Here is a 27,713-nt window from a genome sequence, read left to right as displayed (position 1 = left end):
CGAAATACCCATCTCCCTGCCTTAGGAAGCGTTACATCTATTTTTATCGTCACCCACTTTTATCTTTCATTTTCCATTCTGTGTTTTTCCGCAGTCGACCGTTGCCACAATAAGCTGGCATATTTGCTTTTTTTTGTTCTCGTTAGTTCGCGTTTTCCTCGAAAATTAGTTTCAATTGAGATTACTTTGATATCGTACAGCATTTAAACAAAGTATACAAAAATACCAGTTCCGTAAGTACCATAATATTATCCTAATATGTTTATAAGTTCCGGTGGCTGTCAAATTGTGTTCAGGATTTACCTCGTGCTGCGGCTTTTACGCATATCATTTTGCTATTTTCCTTTCGGGATTTTCATCGTGCAACTGTGAATGTGCAGCCTGAATGTGTAAAGGAATGAGAATGTTATTATACACTTCCATTCACGGAGGGCGCAAATTTTGAGAGGTTTTCCTGAGTATTTTGTTGTTGAACTTGAATTTTATCATAAAGCGTTTCGCGAAGATGATTAAGTTTTAAAAATGGTATTATAGTCAGAACTGTAGCAGTAAATTTCCGGCATGCCTTTTTAGGAAAATATATATGATGACGCATAAATTGTTCTGCTGATTGTGATAAGGATTTCATAAACATTTAGCTTTTTAAGTGATTTTTTGGGATTTGGAAGAGTGGTGATTGAAATATATCAATAGGCATTTTTCAAAAAAAATTAAGCATAACAATGGGCCTTATTAGAAAATAGAGTCGATGAGAATTTTACTCGTTAGCTCTATTTTGCTAGTATAGATATCGAGCAAAGTCGATAACATCGATCGAGTTAAAGCTATCGGTGCTAGTGTCATAATACAGGCGCCAAATGTTTTTTTCAAAGCCCCATCAATATTGGTATCCAATGAAAGTGCTCGACTGGTAGAACACAGTAGATCATGGAAAATCCGAATCCAAGATGGCCGCAGTTCCCAAATAAACTATTACTTTTTAATGGTTTCATTCAGCTTGCCCTGTTTGTATGTATGTTTGAGTGTTTGTAGGGTTGTCCCACATTAAATGAAATTTGATCCCGTTCCTGATCACTGATTGATCTGAAATTTGGAACATACAGTAGAACCTCGATTATTAAGGGGGCGGATTATCCGCGAAAGCGAGTTCATTTGAATTTCTATAACTTATGGGAATCGTGATATGCAAACACTTTTAAAAACTAACTACTTTCAACAATTTATTCACTTATCACTAATCACACGGCACCACCGGTGCTCCACAAGAACTGCACAGCGAAAAAGAGGGCGAGCCATGCGCTCGCGGCCCTCTTATGACTGCATACTGCTGACGCTGCACGCTCCACGTTGTCGACCGTAGGTTGGCGGACCCGAGTGGCGTGATGTACCAAACGGTTCCGTAACGGCTTCCCCCTTAGCTGAAAGACGTCCTCGGCTTTCGTCTACTGCTGAAGTATCAGCGGTACCTCTCTGGACTCGGGATGGGCCTCGGTTGATGCGATGGTATCCTGTTCGATGACTTCTGGTTTGCTGTTGGTAAGGAGTGTCTTCCAGGCGGCGAATTTCAAAACGATGATTATGGATGAACCCAGTATGCAGATTAGTAAAGTTGATGAGATTACGGATGCTATCCATCCCAGGAAATGAAGTTTCCAATGGAGGTTTTCGGCTGTCAGGTTAAGGTGTGTGATATGGTTACGCTGTTCCATATGTAACTCCTGTAAATGTTCCAACGGAATGTGGTTAAACAGTTTGGTTGGATTTACCTTCAATCCCGTGGTAGGTATGAACGGCTGTATCTCCATGTTTGTGTTGACATATTCCTCGTCATCCAATTTCAGTGTACAGTTTGAGTATTGGATTAGGAACGACCCCTGTAGAGTGCGTTGGGTGACTGAACAGTTTGACGAAAGTGTTACATTGATTGCATTGACGACTATATTGCCATCATTGATTTTCCGAATAGTTTTGTTTCCGTAGGTGCGTTCTATGGGACACTCTGCTGTATTTCCGGAGACCAATTGTTGCATACAACCCGTCAAAGGTTCTAGATCCGTTGAGGAACATATAAACATGGCGTTGGCTTTGGAACAAGCGCTTTTTAACATGAATGATTTCTGTCCTTTCAAATAAAACTGTGTTTGTAGGTGGACTCTGTGGTGATCTACAATGAATGAAAATTTCGTTGTTTAATACTGCGTAGGCATTGGCAGTACTAAGTATGCTATCGACCGAGTTAAGCCCGAAACCGTCATTAATGAGGGAATGATGAATGGTTTCCAATTCGTCGAGGTGAATGATGCGGCTGCTTGGGATACTCCGTCTCGCTAGTGTGATCGCCTCTTCGATTATGTCTAAGTAGTATAATAGCTCATCAATTTTGAATATTAATTCTAATACATCAAAGCCCTCTAAGGAATGTATTACATTTTCCTCATTTTCCAGTATGACGTTAATTGCTTTTGTAATGTTGCTCATTCGTGAATCGAAAGCACTATTGATTCTTATTTGCTTGTTATTCTCGCTAATTAATGAATTTAATGACGAATTTATAATCTTAAGGTCGTCTGCATCAGGGCTTCCCGATACGTATTTCCAGGCCTTTCCGAGAGATTCCCATCGTTTTCTCCTACGTAGTGGTTTTATTCGGTTGTAACTCAAGTTTATTTTGTCTAATTTTGCTTTAACTATTGACTTAAAAGGCGTTTGATTCGACAATCTCTCCATAGAAACGGCGTTAAAGCTTTCTACAATTGTTCCAATTGAGGTCAAGTTTATGGGGTGCACAATTCGCAGAGAACTAGTGCTTATTTTAGCGGGTCCTAACGGAACTATAATGATCGGACTCTGATCCAGGGTATGAATTCTCAAGTCTGAAGTGGCCATCCCTACCAGCGTAAGGAGCCACAGTATTCTGCAAGAAAATATAAAGTGTTGTTTTAGTTAACTCTTTTCATATCTAATTTGTGAATTTTGATAGCCTTTTCATCTGTTACAGTTTTGCTGGTTTGACTTTGGATTTTAATTGGCCTAAATCTATTGGTGTAAGGGGTCGGCTTTCCTTTCCCTTTAACTAAAGCTTCACTGATGGTGAGGTTTTCATATTCTTTATTGTTTTGACTTTCATTTTTCTGATTGTGTGTCCTCGCTTCTAACGCAATATTTTCCCTGGCAGTTAGTATTATTTTTGCTTTCTGTGTATTTATATCCTCCGGGTTCAATGAATGAGAATTTCCAAAAATTATATCCCTAGGTCTTAATTTCGTAGTTGAATGTTTGGTATCGTTATATAGGGCAGTTACTATGGAGAGCCCTTCGTATAAGGTTAGTTCTTCAAGTTTTCTCCTGTTTGACATGTACATTTCTAAAAGCGTGTTGTGGTATCTCTCGACAATGCCATTGCTGTTACTAGTACTGGCAAAGTGTATATCAATATTTTGATTTTGGAGAAAGGTTTTGAATTTTGAGCTTCTGAAAGATGTGGCTTGATCACATGTTATAGTTTTTGGTAGGCCGAAAATTTTAAAGTATTTTGTAATTACTTCGATCAGCTCATCCGCCGTTTCATTCTGGATTTTGAAAATTTGGGCAAATTTGGAAAATGCGTCAACAAGGGTAAGGAATTTTTCACCCTCCTTGACGTACACGTCAATGAAAATGTTCTCTAATGGTTTGTCGTATGCTCTTCGAGTTATTGGAATTTTGAAGGGACGTCGTTCGTATTTCGCGAACTTGCAGTCCTCACAATTTTTTGCGAATGATTTGATCTTCGTAATCATATCGGGGAAGAAAACTGACTGACGAATCTCCTCGTATGTGAGCTTCCAACTTCTGTGGTTAAAATTATGGCTCTTACGAATAAATTCCTCTTGATCAGTTTTAGAAATAAGATCAGGGAGTTTTAGATTGCAAAATTGTACTTTCATGCCTTTGAATTGATCTTTCATTATTTTAGAACACAATTGTGCAATCTCTAGGGGAGCGAATATACCATTGGATATGGTCGGGGAAAGATAACTTTTAAGAATGTTTCGGATTTCATCTTCGGAATATTCTCCACGGTTGAAAGTATGCCTGCTGTAACCTGAAAATATAGAATAAAATATGTGAGCCGATTTTCTAGGATCGTTTGACACATTAATTATCAGCTGATTCCTAAACTTGTTAATTATTTCTGGTCCATATATCGGGTCATTTTCATAAAGCTCGTTTTGCAAAACGGTTTGAATATTTAGTTCAGATTCGTCAGCTCATGGTATCCGGGATAAACCATCGGCCACTACATTTTGTTTTCCTTTTTTGTAAACCAACTGGAAATCGAATTGCTCCAGGTATAGCCGTTGGCGAGTCACTCGTCCTGTAGCATCTGTTAACTTGATTTCCTTAGTAAGAGGCTCATGATCTGTGTATATGGTAAACTGCCTACCATACAGATATGGCCGGAACTTTTTAGCTGCAAAATAGATAGCTAACAGTTCCTTGGCGGTGGCAGAATATTTCTCTTCCGCCTTTGTCAATGTTCTTGATAGATAGGCAATGGGTTTTTCACCTCCATTCACTATCTGTGTGAGGACCGCCCCGATCGCAAAGTTTGACGCGTCCGTAGTCAAAACGAACGGCTCGTCAAAATTGGGGTAGTGCAATAAGAGATCCGAACTCATTATATTTTTCAATTCAGTAAAGGCTTTTTCATATTCCGGAGTAATTTCTATGGATTTGGTTTTTCCACGAAGCACACTTGTCATCGGCTTTGCGATTTTAGCAAAGTCGGGAATGAATCTTCTATAGTATGAAATTGTTCCAAGGAAGGATTTTAGTTCCTTCGGGGTTTTCGGAAGAGGCCAGTTTTTCACTGCTTCAACCTTCTTGGGATTAGGTTTAACCCCTTCCGTAGTAACCACGTGACCGAGGAATTCAACTTCTTTACGAAGGAATTCCGACTTGTCACACTGAACTCTAAGGTTTGCTTCCTTTAGAGTTTTTAAAACCTTTTGAATGTCTTTCATGTGCTCTTCCAAAGAGCTGGAAAAAATTATGATGTCGTCCATATAGACGAAACATCTAATACCTAAATGTTTCCGTAATACCGAATCCATCAGGCGTTGGAATGTTGCGGGCGCATTCTTCAATCCGAACGGCATCCGCACAAATTCGTATTTCCCATGATCGACGTTAAACGCCGTTTTTGGGATGTCAGCTGGGTCTACCTCTATTTGGTGGAACCCGCTGGCCAGGTCGAGCACAGAGAAATACTGCGCATTTCCTAGACGATCCAAAATTTCGCTGATTTCCGGTATTGGATACCGATCAGACGGTGTGATTTTATTTAATTTTCTGTAATCTACCACTATGCGGTACTTTTTCGCACCTGAGTTGTCGACCTTCTTAGGTACGACCCAAATAGGAGAAGTCCAGGCAGATGAAGACTCTCTAATAATGCCTGTATCCAACATCTTTTGGATTTGTTCACTCACTATTTCTCTTAGATGGTACGGATATTTATATGTCTTTTGGTGTATTGGCTTGTTATCGGTGGTCTCTATTCTATGCTTTACTTGATGTGTAAAGGCAAGTTTTTGACCTTCCTGGAAGAAGATGCTTTTGAATGGCTGTAAGGTCTTTGCAAGAAGTTTGACCTCCTCTTTATTTAGATGATCCGCAGGGAAATTCAAATTCTCTTTTGGATTATCGGTTTTTATAAGAAAGTCTTTATTTTCGAATGGTTTCGACAATATAGGCTTCGGTAGGCCTTTTGAATGTACATGAACCATCGCACTATTATTCTTTGCCAAGTAAAGTCCCGGTTGGACTGAAACATTTGCAGTAATGTTAAGCTCATCTTCGATTAGAAACGTTCCATCTTGTAAAGTTGGAATTTTCATGAAAGTTTCGAAATTTTCGTGAAAATTCATGGAAGAAGGGAAATACCGGTAAAATTGGTACGTAGATTTCCCAATAATCAACTCGTGTTTATCTGTATTGATCACGGCTTTCAAGGCTGCTAAGTTTTCGTACCCTATGAGCCCGTCAAAAAATTTATGAAATTTAAACACATGAAATGGTAGTGCTCTGTTGACATCTTTCGGAAAAAGATTCGCGTGCACCACTTTATCCAAAATAAATTTTCCATTTTTGTTCGTGACGATGGCTGGCTGATCAGTCACTTTTGCGTTTGCCACATGTTCTGGATTCATATACGATTTGTTCGCACCTGTGTCTATCAAGAATTTTAAGATTCCCTTGTTAGATCGGTAGCGAATGTAAGGAATGAAATTGTTCAAGTTATTGTCTGGTCTTCCTCTCCTCTGTGAAAATTTACTTCGCGTGTATTTTGCACTTCGCACTCGGTCGCGTTATTGTCATCATCGTCATCATCATCATCACTATCCACGTCAACCTCGTTGGTGTTATGTTCCACGCGCGGTTTAAATTGCTGAATCGGTCGTTTGAATGCAGTTTTTGCGTTCGTTTCTTTGGCATATGCTCTGTAAGAGCTGTTGCTGTTGTTGTTATTATTATAGCCACCAGAACCACTGCTACTAGGGTTACTGTGCTGTTTGAAAATTTGTTTTGCGGGTTTCGTTCTACTTTCCGCGTTTTGATTAGTGCATACAGCCTGGTATGCCTCTTCTAAAGATTTTGGTTTCGATTGCCTGATAATGGAGGCCAGGGGCTCTCCGATGTTGTCCAAATATCGTGTGATTGTTATCACATCAACTACCTCTCGAGCCGATAACGGGTTCGAGGATAGATTGGCTTTTAGCCTAGTGTTAATTTCTTTGATTTCATTAAAGAATCTCAAATGATTCTTATCTCCTTTCTTCAAATGGAACATCGCCGACAAATTAGTGGCGAAGTCCTTCTGGTCCCCATATTGTTCGATGAGAACCGATTTGATACCGTGAATGGTATCGGGATCACCATTTGCGCATAATATCACGCGAGCGTCCCCTTTGATTTTATTTTTTATTGCCCGCAAATATATCGAGCTAAGCGAGTCGGGTTGCCCGTTCTCGCCTTTTATTTTAAACATTTCGTAAAGCTCGTTGACTTCCTTGAGCCAACTTGCCAATTCCTTTTTATTTCCGGAAAATTCCGACATATTTTTAATAGGGTCGGGGATGGCATATTTGTTGCCCTCCCTGGCCACTACCAATGCTCGGAGCTGTTCAAGCTCTGTTTTGAGTGCTTCAAGTTCACTGGCTCTTGTTTCCGGCATGATTGATAATAGAGTTTTAGATGTTGAAAAGTAATTCACTTACGGTTGTGTTTGCAGCATCCGGGTGATCCTTCGACGGCTGGTTACTCGTGCGGCGGGATCTTCCACTATTTTAACACCTCACGATCCCACTTCTGACACCACTTATGGGAATCGTGATATGCAAACACTTTTAAAAACTAACTACTTTCAACAATTTATTCACTTATCACTAATCACACGGCACCACCGGTGCTCCACAAGAACTGCACAGCGAAAAAGAGGGCGAGCCATGCGCTCGCGGCCCTCTTATGACTGCATACTGCTGACGCTGCACGCTCCACGTTGTCGACCGTAGGTTGGCGGACCCGAGTGGCGTGATGTACCAAACGGTTCCGTAACGATAGAACTTTCCGGAATTCGCTAGTGAGCGATAGGGTCTTGTTCTTTTGTTTTGGTCATGTCTTTCACATTATCTGATTACTGGTGTAAACGACCTTACAGATGGATAGTTTAATGATTTCCGTATTGATGAAACATAGTTTTCATGCCTAAATATCTTTTTTTTGTTTGCACCTTACTGTTAGCCTTTTATTGCATTTTCCGTGATTTTCGTAATTCGCGGGGAGCTAGCCCGACTATTCAGCGGATAATCGGGGTTCTACTGTACCTTTAATTCTACTGCCATTATAAAACTGCGTATTCCATATACCTATACAATTCAATTTGGCCGCCGCTAAAAAATGGCTGAATGGCTTGACTTGGTAAATACACTACATTATGAATAACATAAATTCAAAAAGGTCGCCGCCACAAAATGGTCCACTATGTATTTGATGTAAATTATTTGACTAATAGAATACAGTACATCATCAAAACTTTCATTTGATACCCATATTGATGAGGTTTTGAAAAAAAATATGTATATCGCCATTTTGCGGTGGCGGCCATTTTGGTTTTGCATTTTTAATAAATAACTGTGTTCTACTAATCAAACCCTTTCATTTGATACCCACATTGAAGCGGTTCTGAGAAAATATGTAACCCGCCATTTTGTAGCGGCCGCCATCTTGGATTCAAATTTTTCATAAATAACTGTCTAATATTCAAGCCCTTTCATTTGATACCCGCATTGAAGCGGTTCTGAGTAAATATGTAATCCGCCATTTTGTAGCGGGCTCCATGTTTGATTTACATTTTCCATAAATAACTGTGTTCTACAGGCCAAGCCCTTTCATTTTATACGCTCATTGATGGGGTTTTAAGAAACTATGTAATCCGCCATTTTGTACCGGCCGCCATCTTGGATTTTCAGGACCATGGAATACGCAGTTTTATAATGACACCAGAGATGAAGGTGTGTTCCAAATTTCAGATCAAACAGTTAACAGAAAGGGGGTTAAATTTCTATTAATGTGGTACAGCGCTACAGACAAAGTTACAAAGTCACAAACATACAAACGGGTCCAAGCTAGATAAAACCGTTTAATAAACAAGTGCAAATCATAATTATATTACGTTTACCGAGAGAAAATTCGTTTCTGTATGATTCGATTATTCGGAGGATTCGATTATTCGGAGGATTCGATTATTCGGAGGATTCGATTATCCGGAGTGAAAAAAATCAATACTCCGGATAATCGAGTCCAGCTTGTACCACCAGTGTCAGGATACCACGTGTTGCGTCGTGTCATGCCGGCTGATGCACCACAATCTAGCGCTAGCTCTCAACGTGACGGAACACACAACGTATGTCATCAATACCTCTTTCCCGGTTGAACAGAGTGATATGATAATCACTTCATTCGAGAGATCAAATGTTCAAGAATTATATGCTTACTAATTATTGACCCGGAAAAATGTTTCAATAGAATATAAATTGCTTTGAAAACAGGGTATTGAAAGCACACAAATCTGTATAGAAACTGTTGCCCGCTCGGAAATTCATTTAGTTGTGATTGCTGACAGGAGAATGGTTTCGCTCGCTTGCCTAAACACTATGCTCTTCTCTGCCACTCCCATTTCTATTCTGTCGCCGGACAGAACGGAGTCAACATATCTTCTTTTTATATGGCACTAACGTTCCTAGTGGCACTTCGCCGTCTCAACGTAGTATGACTTGCGTCATTTTCATTAGTACTTAATTGAGATTTCTATGCCAAATAACACGCCTTGAATGCATTCTGAGCGGCAAGCTCTAGAATACGCGTGACCACAGTGCAAGACGGAGGAAATTTCTTTAACGAAAAATTCCCCCGACCAGAACGGGAATCGAACCCCCGGCATGTTAGGTTTGACGCTAACCACTCGACTACGGGAGTACCATAGCACCGGGAGTCAACATATCAATACAGCAATTTGCGTTGACGGCATTGAGCTTCGTTTACTAGTTTAGGGGAGCGTCAAAGAATAATTGAATTCAGGCGGAATGAACACATTTTTAAAATTTAAATTATGGATTGAAATCAACGTTTTCGCATCAAATTAGTATTCTACTCAAATTAAAAACACAGATGGTGAAAAAGTCTCATACGGAAATTGTTTTTGAAAACAACTTTATTTTATAATTAAATGATTCAGTAACAATGTTGGATACGTATCCCGCGATAGTTGGGCACTTATCTCCTTTTTTTAAGACGAAAAACACAAAAGAGTGCTTCCGCCAATTGGAAAGATTCCTTGCGATTCCCGATCTCCTAAAAATACTCTAGACGGGATACCTGCAAATTTACTCTTAGAGTTGACAAAATTCCAAAAACTTCTTGGATTCCTACGCATGTTTGTCAGGAAGGAAGTACGTATGATCAGTATAGAGTAGCGTTAAGGCTGCTATAAGCATAGCTAGCGAATTGAAAGTTAGGTTTAACAGTTGGTCGACGACGCAATTTACGTTGGCAGGAATTTTTTTGGCATGGCATTTCTATCCACCACCAACACACGGTTTCGTACGAGCGAAAGCGTATGGACGCATGCGATGCGGTCACCGAGTGAAGGAACCTAGGCGGTGCAATGCCTCCTCTTCGTACGCATATGCATACCTCTTCGCAAGGCGGTATAATAAGGTGGAACGTTATGTCAGAACTGCTGTTCAGCCATTACTTGAGTTTGAATTGACAGCGGCCAAACGAACGGCTAGAGTTTTCCGAGAAAGAGGATAACAAATGGCATGCAATGAGGAGTGCATGCCGCTATGTGTTTGCTGCGCATAAATGTTGGTTTTGTTTACGCTGTTGGCATCATTGTAGTGTTTCGGTGACTGCTGCAAGTTATTGTCTGCATTGCTGTTCTACGGGACGTGAGGGTTGTTGCCGTTGCTGCTGGGATTGGAAACTCAGCGATTGTGGGATCTTTGCTAGTGGGTATATAAAAGAGGTGGCTCTTAATAACCGGTGGGCTTGTGCCGTACTGCTTTAGCTGAAGACTCGCCTGATCGTTCGGGTTGTGAGACACAACAGCTAGTTCGATTGAAACCAGCCCAGCGTAGGTATATGTTGGTGGGGACCGCTATGTAGCAGAAAGATTTGATCTATTTTGTTTATAAACAAAAAAAGCCGCTGTCATTTTTCATCCCCTCTCGCATCATCCATGCCTTATCCTCATACTGTCGAAAACGAACCACCTGTCAATTCCAGCTCCTTGCCTCTTCGTACGTATTGATCGCAACCCTTCCCTTAGAAAAATCCTCGGTCGAAAACTACTAAATACATTTGGTAATACAAAATTAGTAGAATGTACAAATGTTTTGTACATATTGTCAACAAACCCGCATCCCTACCAGAGATTAGTATATTTTACTCGATAACATTAGTAAGCTTGGATATTGTCATATCTGAAAACTGGTGAGAAAAGCGCGTATTAACCATTTTCATTGTTCCCATAAGGCAATACGGAGGTATAATAAGGATATAATTCTGATACGTGCATTTTCGGCGAGAAAATGTAGCCGATATTGGGCTTCCGAATCATGGTTCTGCTTGACATATGTGTTTATTAGTACGGTCGAAAATGACTATAGATTGGTAGTATTTACCAAAAAATTCGTTATATTTACTAATTATTTCTCTCAGTGTTGACAAGCAAGGTTGTGCAGAAGCGTATTGTGTTTTATTTACCTTGCTCCCAATTTTTCGACGTTCTGTTTTCGTTCGCTCCTTCTGTTCTTTTGTTTGTTTTTTGTACTTTTTTACTCATTTGCATCCCACGAGTCGCTAAGGAATTAACGTTTCACTGTGTTAGTATCCTGCTGTAACACAACACATGTATCCTGGCCCTCACAGGTTCCGCTTGCGACAAAGTGTATAAATCCCACGGCCATCATCGTTCAGCATGGATACCTTAGAATTGGGATTACCCACACGATTCTGGTGCTTGAGGCTAGGTGCTTGGGACTCCAACGCTGCTCATTGCCAGGATTGCGATCGGCAAACGAGTTTCTCAATGATTTCATGTTTCTAATCATCAATCGAAGCCCTCAACATCCTGAGAAAAGTATCTGATACACACAACTGTCTATTATGCGTTCACTCGGACACCTCATACACAGGCTGACTAGTCGGCGCTCCGCTTTGCTTCCACTTCTCGGAGAACACTCGGCGTGTAACCCAAGCCCCGGGCAAGGGGATATGATCCGCGAGTCAAGATGTGCTACAAATTTAGCTGTCATTGCCAAACCTATCAAATTACTCGGCGAACTCAAGGCAAATCTATGGAACAAAGTGCGCCCATTCGCTAACTAAAAAAAGAATTGTTTTTTGAAAAAAAAATTTATGTGAAATGTAATGATCATGATGATCACAAGGGTCTGAATGATAATATAAAACGTAGAACCCTAGGTTGATCACTTGAAATGTAGTATTATATTATAATGTAAACCAACTTAAGAAATTGAAAGAATTTAAGTGAAATAAAAGGGTTTGAATGAATTCTGCATTATTTCAATAATTTCAGTTGTATTTAGCTGCTGCGTAAACGTCATATTTAACTCGAAACAATCGTTAAATTCGTGAAAATTTAAAGAAGGTAGTTTTGAAATCTTATAAATAGTATGTAGATTTTTAAGTTATTCGATTACTTAAAACACGTAGTCCTGACGCTTACTTAGCCATTTGGTTGTATATTTCCAAATATTTTACAACACAATAATCACAAAAACTCACCATTATAATATAAAATCAGCATCAAACACAATTTCAGTTTCATATTATTTCACAATTTTCGAGGAAACGTATTACTCTATTACATAGAATACATATTGAATACAGAAAAGTAAATTTTCATTCATTATTTTTTGTTCTAGAAGTGTGTTAATTTCGTCCTTAATTTCGTTTTCCAAATGGCGCAAATCATTATGGTGCCTTCAACGCAAAGACAATAAATGAAACGCTTGCAGCGTAAAACGTAATGAATATAATGAATATAGCAATGAGTATTTCATAAAGTATCAGTATATTCCACAAATTGTGCTCAATCGTCTTAATTTACTTTTGTGTATTTTTTAAATGGCTGCAGAAAACCACTTCACGTTTTGACCCACCTGGTAGTATGTTAAGTGCCTTGTTTTACACCAGCTTGAGAGTTTGGCAGTTCTCGCGAGTGACAGTGGTCGCAAATTGCATTTGCGACCCGGACATGTTTGACGCTGTCAAATCCTATGTGCTAGTATACGGATGCCCTCAGGCTGGTGTAACCATCATGCGTTCGCTCGTATATTCTTGGCAACCCTGCTTATGGTAAACTACGTACTATCGCTTTTTTCATTGTAGGAGTTTTTTTTTGTTTCACTGTTCCGTCGGATCATACAGTAGAGCAGTTGATATGCAGCTGTGATTTTTGGATTATTAATAATTTAATCCAATTAATAATAATCCAAAAATGGCAGCTTTGTTTTTTATTGTTGAAAGCTGTGCATGTGTGGATGGAAAAGTGTCAAATACCTAGAAACATGCCTGGTGACTGTTGCATGGATGTAAGTATTTCGTAATAACACACAAAGATGGTCAATTGATGGCCTTGATATTTGATCTCACGACTGTTCGCTTAATTAGAACCGAATCCGCAATCATTTTAGTTATGAATACACCCTTTGTGCGAAATTGAAACAAGCGAATGCTTCGCTCCCACAGTGCTCCCGTGGCCGAATGGTTAGGGTCACACATTATCATGCAGCGGGTTCGGATTCGATTCCCGTTCTGTTCGAAGAATGTTTCTTCAAAGAAATTTCTTTCCGTCTAGAATATACTCAAAGCGTGTTATTTGGCATAGAAATCTCGACTAAGTACATATAAAAATAACGCAGGTGATACTAAGTAAGAGACGATAAAGTTCCTATAGGAACGCTAGAGCCGTTGAAGAAGAATATTATTTTAGAAGAAGTCATCAACTTGTTGGTGAATCGCGAGATGCACGTGTGAATCCCTTGAGTAATTCACGGTGTGAAAAGGAGCTGTCCACATACCACGTGGACAACTTTAGGTGGGTAGGGGGTAAGACAATGTAAGACTCGGAGAGGGAGGACGGGGTATAGATCGAGTCCACGTGGACAGAAAGAATATTTTTTTAAATTTAAATTTTAAATATACGTGGAATTAGGTAGCTGATTCGGAATATTTCAGGAGGTGATAGAGGATCATATTCGATGAAAAAATTCTACGCATTTGGTCTGATCTTTATTTCTTATTTTCTTGAGTCGATTTTTTTTGTCTTGAACTAACTCCAATTTAGAAAGTACGCTACTTAGAATAATTATGCTACTCATTTTAAAGTTGTAAAACATTTAAATTAATGAAGCAAAGTAACTTTCAGAGGTAAAGATGAAACTTAAATTGTTGTGCTTTTATATGTTTTTATAAATTTGTTTCTATCAATCAAATTGAAGCTGTCTAACCATCCTACAATTTTTTCCTTGACACTACACTGTTATCCTTCTTTTGATCTTGCAAAAATTTAAATGATTCACAACATAATTTATGCACAATTTTCTCAAATGAAAGCAATTGAATCGTGCTAAGCAGCGTAATTTTTGAATTAAAGTCAGTTTAAGGCTAAAACGGTCTTAAGAAAAAGTTCAATAATTCTTTCGTAGATGAGATTTGACCACATGCGTGGAAGATTTTTTTCATCAAATACTAAAATATTTCGGATCAGCTACCTAACAACTTGTATATAACAATATTTCAAACAGATGTAATAGTTTTCGATATTCTATTCAATTTATGAGAAAGTTTTCTCACCCATTAACGACCAAGCTGTAAAAAAATTTTTTTTTAACGAACTCCATTGGTGTAATTTTGATTATTGGCGTTACAGAAACCGAAATCTTCAAGTATTATTTTTTTCCGTCCTTCCGTTTTCCGGAAAATGACAAAAAACCTAAAAATCTCCAAACAAAAACATTCTTTTTCTACATCACAATGTGTGTTCTTTTATCCAAGTGATACTGTAAGAATGTTTACAAATTTTTGCATTTTAGAAGGTTTTGTTTTTTATTTGGTTATGTGAGGTTATGTACTTTTTGCACATAGTTGCTTTAATCCGAATTTATTGTCCAATAAAGTTATACAAAATCGAATGAAATTGATGGTAAGTGATAGCTTATAAATTGAGCTATCATTTGATGCCAAAACCTTACCATATGGTAGCTTTTGAAAGCCATGAAAAATTATCAAAGTTGCTGTTCGATTTTTCGAACACTTGGCCTGAAATGGGTTAAACATTTCTTCATGTTTTTGAGGAATCAATCAACCTTCTATTAAATTAAATATTTCTCAAAAAAAAATCAACCGGGCAGCAGATTTCAAACCAAAAATGTACAAGTTTTAAAAAAAGGGGAGGATTGGGGCAGCGACTGATTAATTTGGCGTTGAATTGTTCTTTAGTAAACTGTTCGAATTTGATAAGTGATGTTTTGATAAAGATTTTAGTGGAGGAAAACCAAAGAGCAATACAAATAATTTTTCGGGCAAGGTTAATAAAAAATCAATGAGTCGTGAGTTTTCTGATGTATACACCGATTCTACATTTCGTTCGAGATATAATTTTGCATTCCCTATTTTTTTGCCCATTTAATGTTCGAAGAGAAGCAGATTGAACGAAATGCAAAAACAACTTGAACGGAATACAGAATGGAACTTTATCAAGTCGATCGAAATACAGAATAGGGGTGGTAGATTCTCCCCGTGAGCATTTTGAAAGCCATCTAGACACTCAATGAAGAATGGTCGTTAAGCAGGTGAAAAATTAAGAAATATACATTGAAATATTTCTAATACGCTATGAGTACCCTCTGTATCAGTATCCGGAACTATTGCGGAAGAGGTTTCGCATTGCGCTGATGACTTACAGTGAAGCGAATGTGTAAATGAATCGACATTTCCTGTGACCAATCGTACTCCGGATTGGGCAAAAAACTACACTCGACAAAATAAAAATAGAGGAGCAAAATACGACATCGAAAATTTTGAATGATTTTTGAAACACTATAACTCTGTTATAAAATAATGCATTCGTCAAAGCAACAACTGGACCTTGTATAGAAAATTTTCATGTTTGCAGTGGGCAGATTTGACCATCGATTTGCGGTGCGTTCATTATTTCATGAATTATTCATGATTCAAAATTAAAGGATAAACGGATCATTCGATAGAGAATATCTCTGTAGAAAATAGTTTTACTGAAACTTTCTATGAATCAAATGAAAGCGAAATAATCATGTTGATTGGATTGTTATTGTGAATATATTTTTAAAATTTATAGAAACTTTGAAAGCAAACGTTTTATCTTTTCTTGCAATGTCTTTTGTCTACAACGCATATACACATTGAACTAAAATATGTACGTACGATATCCATAAACCAGAAATTTGTAGTTTGAAAATGCTGATTTTTTTGTCTTCATGTCATGATTTATATCGAAAGTACAGGCGTTTCGAAATCGCTTAGAAATTTCGACCCTTTAATCCTCAATCCTTTATCAAAGAAGATCTTTAGATATCAGTGCATGGCCTTTATTCCATCTTTTCTTTACTTGAAATTATTTTTAACTGATAAAAAACAAGAAGTGGGTTATATCTATGGTATAACCGCAAGGGTGACGTAGGACTATCGTTGATTTAGAGATCATTTGTTCGAAGTTGAATCTAAATCCATTCTGAATGAATGAATAAATGAATATTTGGGGGACTTCGAAAACGAGAGCGTTACGTTGGAGGCACAAGGTTTTATGCATCCAATATAGGATACGAAAAACCTTGTTCTGAAGAATAATCTTCAGAAGCTAACCTGCTAACTGTACTTGATTGACAAATAACAAACCCAAATGTATTATATGGATATTTTATGGATAGAAAACATTAAAATAAACTCTTTCGCTTGAATGTAATTTTCAATTCCAAGGGGAACTGGCAGATTATTTTCCAGCAACGATTAGATATTTCCACATTTTTCTCGATACTGGAAGCCCACCAGTGGTTAATGCTAATTCGATAACCACCTGTTAATAGCACTTGATTGAAACATATTTGGTCACAGTGTTACATGGATAGACATTCAAATAAACTCTTTCACATGAATGTATTTTTGAATTCCCAGAGGAACTGGCAGATTATTTTCCAGCAATGATTAGATCTTTCCGGAACTTTCTCGATGCTGAATGGCATCCAAACGGAAAGCATTCTGCGCGTGTATGTGTCGATCCTTCGCCGTCCACCTCCTCCAGCACGTTAGGCAACGATGTTGTCTTGTCGATGTCCTCACGAAAAATGAATGTGTCTCACCACCAGAATATCGCTTAAGTATGCTTTTTATATGTGATTGAATCGAGAGAAGGTGTGGTTTACGATGGCAATTTGGAAGGCAAACTAGAGGGGAATGAACTCTCTGAGCTCGGAACTTTCGGCGACTGAGCAATAATCGATTGCGGGCGCATACAATATTGGATACGGAAATATCCTACTGATGGGGAAGAATAATCTTCTGAAGCTATCCTGTTAATTGCGATTGATTGAAAAATCACAAAACCAAATGTAATTGGTCACAGTGTTACATGGATAGAAAACATTCAAATAAAATCTTTCACATGAATGTATTTTTAAATTCCCAGAGGAACTGGCAGATTATTTTCAGTAACGATTAGATATTTCCACATTTTCCTCGATACTGGAAGCCCACCAGTGGTTAATACTAACTCGATAACAACCTGTTAATAGTACTTGATTGAAAAATATTTGGTCACAGTGTTACATGGATAGAAAACATTAAAATAAACTCTTTCACATGAATGTATTTTTAAATTCCCAGAGGAACTGGCAGATTATTTTCCGGATCTTTCTCGATACTGAATGGCATCCAAACGGAAAGAATTCCGCGCGTGTATGTGTGTGTGTGTAGCGGCTGCTTCGAGATCTTCCCGGGGAACCGTTTGTGGCATCACTCTCCTCCTGATGGATTCCCTTCTGGCCTACGGTGCACAAACAGGCTCTTGGTGACACCGTTCATCCGCGCTTTCATGATAAACGAAGAGCTTCACCACAACAGCGACAACATGCTCCAATCGCTGTTCAATTTGAACTGAGTGGATTTCCGAGCGGCGCTCGCTTATATACCGATTGGTGATTTCAATAGCCTGTTTTGAAAGCAATTTTAAGACTATTGAAACAAGTTTTTGGATCAGAAAGTAACAAGTATAGAACGCGTAGACATTTTATCTTTCGAATTAAGTGTTTATCATACCATTTCGTTCAGTTGTTTAGGAGCTATTAACACTCAAAATCTCGGTCTCCGGTGTAACGCTTTCGTTTTCGAAACTTTGATTTTATACCCCGGTATAGAAATGAAAGACGTAGTCCTACGTCAAAAATCTATGCATATAAAATTGTTCTGCCTGTTTTTGGGCGCTTCATTAAGTCGAAAAGTTCGCCACTGATGGTGCTCATATTATGACACAATATAAAATCCACTTCAAGGATTGTTGTTGCTACTGCCAACCCCTCAGGAAGCTTTAAGATTTTCTGATAGAATAAGCACACTTCTGAAGTAAAGATGTGAGCCTAAATCAACTTTCTAGTATTGAATACGTATTCTATGTGGCAGCAACACATTTTTTTGCAAGTGTTTAAAAAATCGTGAACTACAATTGTATCCGATAATGATTTTAAGTCCATTCAATTTTATTCGATTGGCGTTGCTCAAGATCAATCTTTGGAATTGTGTGATGTAGATTCGGGTGCGGATTGTTCAACTGTATATTGCGCGTTTCCGTGTTGGCATACTAGATAGCCAAAGCGTGGCAGGGTACAGCTAATAAAATTTGAAAAAAAAAACTTAAATGGAATTAAAATTTAATGTAAGCGCAATCCAGTTTTTCCTCAATTATTATAATTAAATAAGCAAAAAATGTTCCCGTGGACAACTGCGGGAGGGGTATGAAAATGTCCACGCTTGACCACGGAGGGGGAGGGGGAGTGTAAAATCGTGCTTTTTCTGTCCACGTGGTGTGTGGACAGCCCCAAAGATCTATTAAAGAGTTTATTATTAAACTAGCTGACTCGGCGAACTTCGTCCTGCTCAAAATAATGTTTTTGACATGAATTCTTTCGATCATTCACGTTAGCTTATACTTATGACAGACATACAACTGTACTAGCGTTGTACTTCGAAAATTGTATGTCTGTCACCATGTACAGCGCTAGAACCATGCAAGCAACTCAGTACAATCGCTGTACCAGTACCGACCTGTTTTACCGCTGTACATGGCTACAGTTGTACTGTGCGCAGCGCCATAGACAGTTAGTTGTGGGTAGCATGAACAAATCGAATCAAAACATTTGGCAAACATTATTTTCACTGACTTTTTCTTGAGTTAATAACTCAGAGTGGAAATTTGCTTGTTGTGTTTGATAGTTTAGACGCTACATGAAAATCTTTTTTCATTGAAATATGTTGTGAAAATTGGAAAAATTCTGATTGTCAGTTTGACATACGGTACAATGTACAACCAAAGTATGTCTGTCGTGGTACGATAGTACCTGTACAACGCTGTATTCTTACAACGCAAGTACAGCTGTATGTCTGTCCCTGGTATTACCTAGTGAACGTTCGTGGGTTCAATCGTATAACTCTCCATTGATTCATCTTTACAACCTCAATTTACTATAGACATCCTATTTTACCAAAACTCATTATAATATAAATTTATTTTCAGACAAGATTCTTGATTCATTCGCAATAAAAAAAAGTTTCTCCGTTAGATGGAATACATGTTCGATACAGAACATTAAATTTTCGTTCATATTTTTCGCAAACGCGAAATTCAATTGGACTAACTACGATATCATTATGGAACATATGAGAATTACTTTTTTCGACTTTTTCTCGCCATAACATTGATCCATGGGTAGAGACAAATACAACAAACTAAAGATGGCTCGAATCGGACCTTTCTTTCTTCCGGTTTTGCGCTTAGCTACATATTTGGCCTTTGTTTTTCATTTATAAAGAAAGAAGATATAGAAGTGCGTTATTTCGCGTGAAAATCCATTCCCACCTTCGAACAAAGATCTATTTCGTTAGCGCAAACATCGAATGGACTAACAACGCTTATCATGATGTAATTTTCGAACATGTGGGTATTATATTTTCCAAATTTTACGATCTTCCTTGAGAGTTTTCCGAAAATTTCCCGATTTTTCTCCCCACTATATTGATCTATGGGTCGAGACAAATACAACAAAATACAGACGACTCAAATCGGACCATTCCTTATTCGCTTAGCAACACATTTGGCCTTCTATTTTTATTTAGGGGCACGATTTTACACCCCTCCCCCTCCGTGGACAAGTGTGGACATTTTCATACCCCTCTCCCTGTTTTCCACGTGGACATTTTTGCTTATTTAATTATAATAATTGAGGAAAAACTGGATTGCGCTTACATTGAATTTCAATTCCATTTAAGTTTTTTTTTCAAATTTTACTAGCTGTACCCTGCCACGCTTTGGCTATCTAGTATGCCAACACGGAAACGCGCAATATACAGTTGAACAATCCGCACCCGAATCTACATCACACAATTCCAAAGATTGATCTTGAGCAACGCCAATCGAATATAATCAAATGGATTTGAAATCATTATCGGATACAATTTTAGTTCACGATTTTTTAAACACTTGCAAAAAATGTATTGCTACCACATAGAATACGTATTCAATCCTAGAAAGTTGATTCACGCTCACAGCTTCACTTCAGAAGTGTGCTTATTCCATCTGAAAATCTAAAAGCTTCCTGAGGGGTTGGCAATAGCAACAACAATCCTTGAAGTGGATTGTATATTACGTCATAATATGAGCTCCATCAGTGGCGAACTTTTCGAGTTTATGAAGCGCACAAAAACAAACAGAACAATTTCATATGCATAGATTTTGTTATTAATTAAAAAGAATTTCAAGAAAAGAAAAGATGGAATAGAGACCATGCACTGATATCTAAAGATCTTCATTTGATTAAGGATTGAGGAGTAAAGGGTCGATTTCTAAGCCTGTAATTTTTATATAAATCATGACATGAAGACAAAAATTCAGCATTTTCAAACTACAAATTTCTGGTTTATGGATATCGTACGTACCCATTTTAGTTTAATGCGTATATACGTTGTAGACAAAAGACATTGCAAGAAAAGATAAAACGTTTTTGGATTGCTTTCAAAGTTTCTATAAATTTAAAAAATATATTCACAATAACAATCGAATCAACCTGATTATTTAGCTTTCATTTAATTCATAGAAAGTTTCAGTAGAACTATTTTCTACAGAAATATTCTCTATCGAATGATCCGTTTATCCTTTAACTTTGAATGAAGAATATTTCATGAAATAATGAACGCACCGCAAATCGATGGTCAAATCTGCCCACTGCAAACATGAGAATTTTCTATACGAGGTCCAGTTGTTGCTTTGACGAATGCATTATTTTATAACAGAGTTATAGCGTTTCAAAAATCATTCAAAATATTCGATGTCCAATTTTGCTCCTCTATTTTTTTACGTAGGATTACGTCTTTCGGGAACATATTGGGGTACAAATTGAAAATCGAAAATCGATTACATCGTGAAAATTGTCCAATTTCAAACGCTTATTGCTCAGTCATTTCATGATGGATTGATGAAATTTTTGCGTCAATCGATTTCAGCACTCCATAACATTTTTTATATTGAAGAAAATAATATATGTCATGAAACTAACTATCGAACAATTGAAAAATCTCATCCCCTATTCTAACGGAAATACCCACTTCTGATTGGTCGAAATTGACGACACATGCGGCGGGTCCCTAACAGAGACATCTATACCAAGCTGCCTGGGGGAAATCGACATTACAAATACATGAAAGTAGGGTGAACTTTTGTTCCTACCGAAATATGTTCCCTAACAGAGACATCAAAACCAAGCTGCCTGGGGGAAATCGGCATTGCAAATATATGCAAGTCGGAGGTTGCTTCATGAAATTTCATATCAATGACCGATCGTTTATTGTGAAAAATTTAGCACAAGTGTAAGTGTAAAATTGTATATGGTAGCAGTTGTGTTAAGAATGTCTTGATATATGAAACGATTTATTTTAATTTCCTAAAATTAAAAACCAAGGTGTGTTCCCGCTCGAGAACGGGTCGTTTGATTTAAGCTGTCTGTTTTTTGTGTTCATTTTCACCCAAGGGAAGTTTATACGGCGAGAAAAATTGGAAAAGTGAATAAATATTCGAAAAAGTCATTTCCCATATCCTCTACATATAGTATTAGGTATTGTTAGTCCAATTAAAATTCGCATTGGGTTGAATAAACACTCAGAAATTAAAAATTGTAAAAAAATACCTTTTCCGTTTCAAATATGTTTTCTCTATATTAAAGTAACATATTTTTACCGATGAGAAAAAATGATAATTATGTTCGGTATTGGTAATTATCTTATATTAAATTGGTGAGTTTTTTTTCTTTATTCCATACATACATATCACAGGAGGCATCCCGTCTAGGATCATAGAGGGCGGTTTTTATCATATCTCGTTCCACTTCGGTATCTTTTATCTGATACTCACCATCCAACGACTGTTTACCATCCTTCTGCCATCATCACTCGGTAAAAACTGGTGGAGTTAACAAACAATACCCAACAACCAAACAAAACGGCCCTTTTCAGGGCCACCAAATCATTTTCAAAGAGTTTAACGATGTAAATCTTCAAACATCAACAGATAGTCTAACGAAATCCTACGTCAACTATGCGGTCGTGTCTCGGACACAACCCTCCTGTGACTTTTTTGGTCGAGTGTAGTTTTTTGCCCAATCCGGAGTACGATTGGTCACAGGAAATGTCGATTCATTTACACATTCGCTTCACATTAAGTCATCAGCGCAATGCGAAACCTTTTCCACAATAGCTCCGGGTACAGAGGGTACCAACAGCGTATTAGAAATATTTCAATGTATATTTCTTAATTTTTCAACTGCTTACTGACAATTCTTCATTGAGTGTCTAGATGGCTTTCAAAATGCTCGCGGGGAAAAACTACCACCCCTATTCTGTATTTCGATCGATTCGAAATATTTCGATCAACTTGATAAAATTCCATTCTGTATTCCATTCAAGTTGTTTTTGCATTTGCGTTCAATCTGTTCAATCTGAATGGCCAAAAAATAGGGAATGCAAAATAATATCTCGAACGAAATAATGGTTTCGAACGAATGCAAATCCGGCGGAATGCAGAATCGGCGTATACATCAGAAAACTAACGACTCATTGAAAAGTTATTTGTATTGCTCTTCGGTTTTCCTCCGCTAAAATCCTTATCAAATTCGAACAGCTTACTGAAGAACAATTCAACGCCAAATTAATCAGTCGCTGCCCCGTTCCTCACCATTTTTTAATAATTTGTACATTTTTGGTTTGAAATCTGCTGCCCGATTGAAATAAGTTTTTAAGAAATCAATTAATTTAATAGAAAGTTAATTGATTCCTCAAAAACATGAAGAAATGTTTAACCCATTTCAGGCCAAGTGCTCGAAAAATCGAACAGCAACTTTGATAATTTTTCATTGCCTTCAAAAGTTACCATATGGTAAGGTTTTGGCATCAAATGATAGCTCAATTTATTAGCTATCACTTACCATCAATTTCATTCAATTTTCTATAACTTTATTGGACAATAAATTCGGATTAAAGCAACTATGTGCGAGAAGTACATAACCTCACATAACCTAATAAAAACAAAACCTTCTAAAATGCAAAAATATGTAAACTTTCTTACAGTATTACTTTGATAAAAGAACACACATTGTGATGTAGAATAAAAACCATTTGATTGAACCTCCTATAGGATCATAAATGCAGGTTTTAGCCAATGGTTTTGTCTGGCGATTTTTCGTTTTTTGTCATTTTCCGCAAAACGGAAGGACGGAAAAAAATAATTCTTGAAGATTTGGGTTTCTTTTACGCCAATAATCGAAATTACACCAATGGTGTTCGTTAAAACAATATTTTTTTCAACTTGGTCGTTAATGGGTTCAACTGCTGAGAAAACTTTCCCATACATTGAATAGAATATCGAAAACTATTATATCTGTCTGAAATATTGTTATATACAAGTTGTTAGGTAGCTGATCCGAAATATTTCAGGTGATAGAGGATCGTATTTGATGAAAAAATCCTCCACGCTTATGGTCAAATCTCATCTACGAAAGAGTTATTGAACATTTCCTTGGGACCGTTTTTTTTGCCTTAAACTGACTTTAATTCAAAAATTACGCTGCTTAGCACTATTCAATTGCTTTCATTTGAGAAAATTGCGCATGAATTATGTTGTGAATCATTTAAATTATTGCAAGATAACAAGAAGGATAACAGTGTAGTGTCAGGGGAAGAATTGTAGAATGGTTGGACAGCTTCAATTTGGTTGATAGAAACAATCCAGTGTATGTACAAAAAAATTAAGGTTCATCTTTACCTCTAAAAGTTACTTGGTTCCATTAATTTAAAAGTTTTACAACTGCATTCTACACAAAATTCTCTTATCTTTCAATTGAGTAGCATAATTATTCTAAGTAGCGTACTTTCTAAATTAAAGTCAGTTCGAGACATAAAATTAGACTTAAAAAAAGTTCAACAACTCTAGTTGAGAATTGACCAAATGCTTATCATTTTTTCATCAAATATGATCCTCTATCACCTCCTGAAATATTCCGAATCAGTTACCAAATTCCACGTATATTTTTATCAGAACACTGGCTCAATTTTTTGACGACTAGTGGAATTTGATGAAATTAAAATACTTTGGAAAAATGATTTTACACGCAATTCTGAAAAAAATTGTAAACAAAACTGAAAATTTATACAGACATTATTATTTTAAGACTAACTATTCTCGAGATATAATAAAGTGTATAGAAAATTATATTTGATGAAAAATCATTTACGCTTATCATGAAATCTCAACCTGTATGGAATCGTTTTATGTTTATAGTTTTGAACTATGGGTGTCTATGCATACTCCGTAACTATAAAAGTTCAATCATAGGGAATAGCTTGGTCATTAACAGTTTATGTGATATATTTTAATAATACATATTACACTGAAGAAGATCAATTATATGAGAAAAAAATATGAACGTTGGACTGGGCAGCACTCTCAGACGGTTCAATCCGTTTATTAATAAATACGGTGAGTTTTGAAATTCTTGAATATGTGTTATTTAATTTTATTTTGAATGTATAGGTGGTTGTATTTAAAAAAATATTCTTCCTGTCCACAAGTGGACAAGCGTGGACATTGTCTTACCCCCAACTCCCCCTAAAGTTGTCCACGTGGTGGACAGCCCCTTATATAGATTTCCTTCCATTCTAAAATAATCACTCCTACCAATCCTAGACAATTCCATCTATATTTTCAACTGGATTTTCAGTGGACGCGCTCACCAATGTTCTTGCCAATCTAGATTTTGTTCGATGTATTTTTTTCATCTTTGTGTCTGAAAATATGAACGACCCTCTCTCTGACATCATCATCTATCATCATGATTTGTGATTTTAGCACTGTAAGTGGCACCAAAAAGACCAACAACAATCTTGCGTCAAAAATTGACAACATCGGCATTTGCATCATTTGCATATTCAAGGAACGCAATCTGTTTTTATTGTGTCTGTCGGTTAGCTGCGGTTTAATAAAAACGGTGGAAATTTTGTGTTTGTTGCATTTGCTGGGAAAATCGTACTTCTGTACATGATTAGCCTTGTGTTTTGAACTAATTCCACATTCAATACTGACTGCAGTTTTCTTCGTTGCGGCAGATTTGGCGCTTATGCTTAACAACGGAATTGATCCAATAAACAAAGCATATCCCTAGTAGCAACGCTAAGTACGTACATTTGAGGACCGGAAAACGGAAAAGATGGAGGTTGCCAACAATGGAGATCGTCATCCGGCCGAACTGAAAAAGCAGATGCGCGAGGACAAACAGCGGGAGGCCAAAATCCAAGAACAGGTGAGACCCTATACCAATGTACTTTGCACATTGGTATTATTTCTTTCAAGTTATCTGCGAATTACATTAAACAATTTGGAAAATGGTTAGAAGAAATCTTCGAATAATTCATTAACTCTTATAGAGCAATTCATTTTTTTTGGTAAAAAAAGTCTTAAAATACCGTCATACCCTACTTTCAGTTGACGAAACAGTTAAACGGGCTCTCATTAGAGGAGAAATTCAACCTGGTCTATAAGCGTCTGGTGGAGGCGGAAAAGGAAAACAAGCGACTGGTGACTCTGCACAAACAGTACGAGCGCAGCATGGAGGCCAGCAAGAAGGAGCGCGAGAATATGATTCTAGAGCACAGCAAGGTATCGATGACAAAGACCAAACTTGAGCAGTTGTGTCGGGAGCTACAGAAACAGAACCGTATGATCAAAGACGAGAGTCTGGCCAAAATCAAGGAGGAAGAGGAGAAGCGCAAGGAAACACAGGCGAAGTTCCAAAAATCGTTGAATGAAATCCAAGTGGTGATGAACGAGAACAATGATAAGAATATGCAGCTGAAGGAGGATAATATGGAAATGGCCAAAAAGTGAGAATACACCTGGATCATCGTTTTCAATATGAAATTAACGTTTCTTGGTTTACAGGTTCAAATTCATTTTAGAACAGTACGAGCTGAGGGATCAACAGATGGACAAGATGAATAAGCAAATGGATCTGGTTACGCAACTGAATGAGGCAAAACTGGCTAAAGCTACAATGGAAGCTTCAGCCGAAAAAGAGAAATTTTTGGCGTTTGTTGAACTGTGTGCTTATTTTTTGCTTCTATAGCTTATCAGGTTCCTTTTCGGTTTCAGTGAAAAAGAAATCATCATAACAGAACTGACGAAAGTGAAGAGGCAGCTCGCCGATCTTCAAATGGTTGAGGTAAATCTCAGGGAGCAGGTTAACATGTACTCGGATAAATATGGCGAGTTCCAAGACTCGTTGAAGAAGAGTCACAATATATTTGTTGGTTACAAGGGAGATATGGAGAAGGTGAGTTTTCCATTAACTTTACTTCATTGTTCACTGAGTCTAACGCATTCTATCGCAGATGTCGAAGAAAATCAAAACGTTGGAAAAGGAGACCTGTACATGGAAGTCAAAATGGGAGAAAAGCAACTCGGCGCTGCTGGATCTGATGTCCGAGAAGCAAGTGCGGGACGAGCACATTATGAAAACAGCACGGCAACTGTTCCAACTGCAGAAGCTCTGTCGAACTCTTCAGAATGAGCGGACAGCCTACTTCGGGGCACTCAAGAGCAATAACATCGAAGTTCCGGAGATCGTTGAAGTTCCCTGTAAAATGCCCGAACCCGAACCACTACCCGTTCCGGCTAAAAAGGAAGATGATCGGCTAGAGGTAATGACCAAGAGTTGCTCGGCGCTGAAAGACAATCTAGCTGCACTGCAAGGGCAGTTGAGTGCAATCCAATCGCAGGAAAGCGGACCAGCCTCGAATGACACGAGCAGTGATCTGTCACAATCAAACAGGAAGAAGAAAGATAAAAAGGGGAAGAGCAGCACAGTGTCACAGAAGCCTGCGACCGAAGAAATCGGAACTGAAGAAAATTCTATCAATCTCTCCACAAGCGATTCGGCTGATTCAAAAGGAGACGAATCGAAGACTGTGTCTGCTGAAGATATTCCGACTGAGGACATATCCGATGCGCCAGAAAAAACGACTGAAACATCGTCTACCGTCGCTACGTAGGATTTTTTTAGCTGTTCATAACAAGTTAATATTCGATTTTCCAACAAATCATCTGTAGCATATGTTCGTGGAATACATTTGATTCTAAACCACTACAACAAGAAATATGTTGCAACGCAGTGGCTCTTTTTTAATGTGTATCTGAGATACGAAGAACTTGATTTTGAAAAAACTTAAATGTAAGCAAATACTATTTATCGAGTCTAAAACATAATAATAAAACAATATAAGACGAATTTGATGTGTAA

The 27,713-nt window shown here is 37.7% G+C and overlaps 1 protein-coding gene across 4 annotated transcripts; it reads left to right on the top strand.

Annotated features, from left to right (window-relative positions):
* Nucleotides 1-84: 84 nt before the first annotated feature.
* On the top strand, nucleotides 85-27,713 carry LOC129777184 (alpha-taxilin). 4 transcript variants are annotated; one of them, XM_055783307.1, is made up of 6 exons: nucleotides 85-233; nucleotides 25,525-25,718; nucleotides 25,901-26,298; nucleotides 26,357-26,503; nucleotides 26,567-26,747; nucleotides 26,806-27,713. In XM_055783307.1, exons 2-6 carry the CDS (start codon nucleotides 25,626-25,628, stop codon nucleotides 27,463-27,465), a joined length of 1,479 nt encoding a protein of 492 aa, XP_055639282.1. In that variant the 5' UTR covers nucleotides 85-233; nucleotides 25,525-25,625; the 3' UTR covers nucleotides 27,466-27,713. The 4 variants fall into 4 exon arrangements, with proteins under 4 accessions (XP_055639282.1, XP_055639281.1, XP_055639283.1 ...); XM_055783306.1 differs by lacking the exon at nucleotides 85-233 and adding an exon at nucleotides 12,975-13,163; XM_055783308.1 differs by lacking the exon at nucleotides 85-233 and adding an exon at nucleotides 12,975-13,163 and having other exon boundaries at nucleotides 25,507-25,718.

The sequence above is a fragment of the Toxorhynchites rutilus genome, chromosome 3, assembly GCF_029784135.1.
Source record: "Toxorhynchites rutilus septentrionalis strain SRP chromosome 3, ASM2978413v1, whole genome shotgun sequence".
NCBI lineage: Eukaryota > Metazoa > Arthropoda > Insecta > Diptera > Culicidae > Toxorhynchites > Toxorhynchites rutilus.
This window is presented reverse-complemented; position numbering and strand designations above follow the sequence as displayed.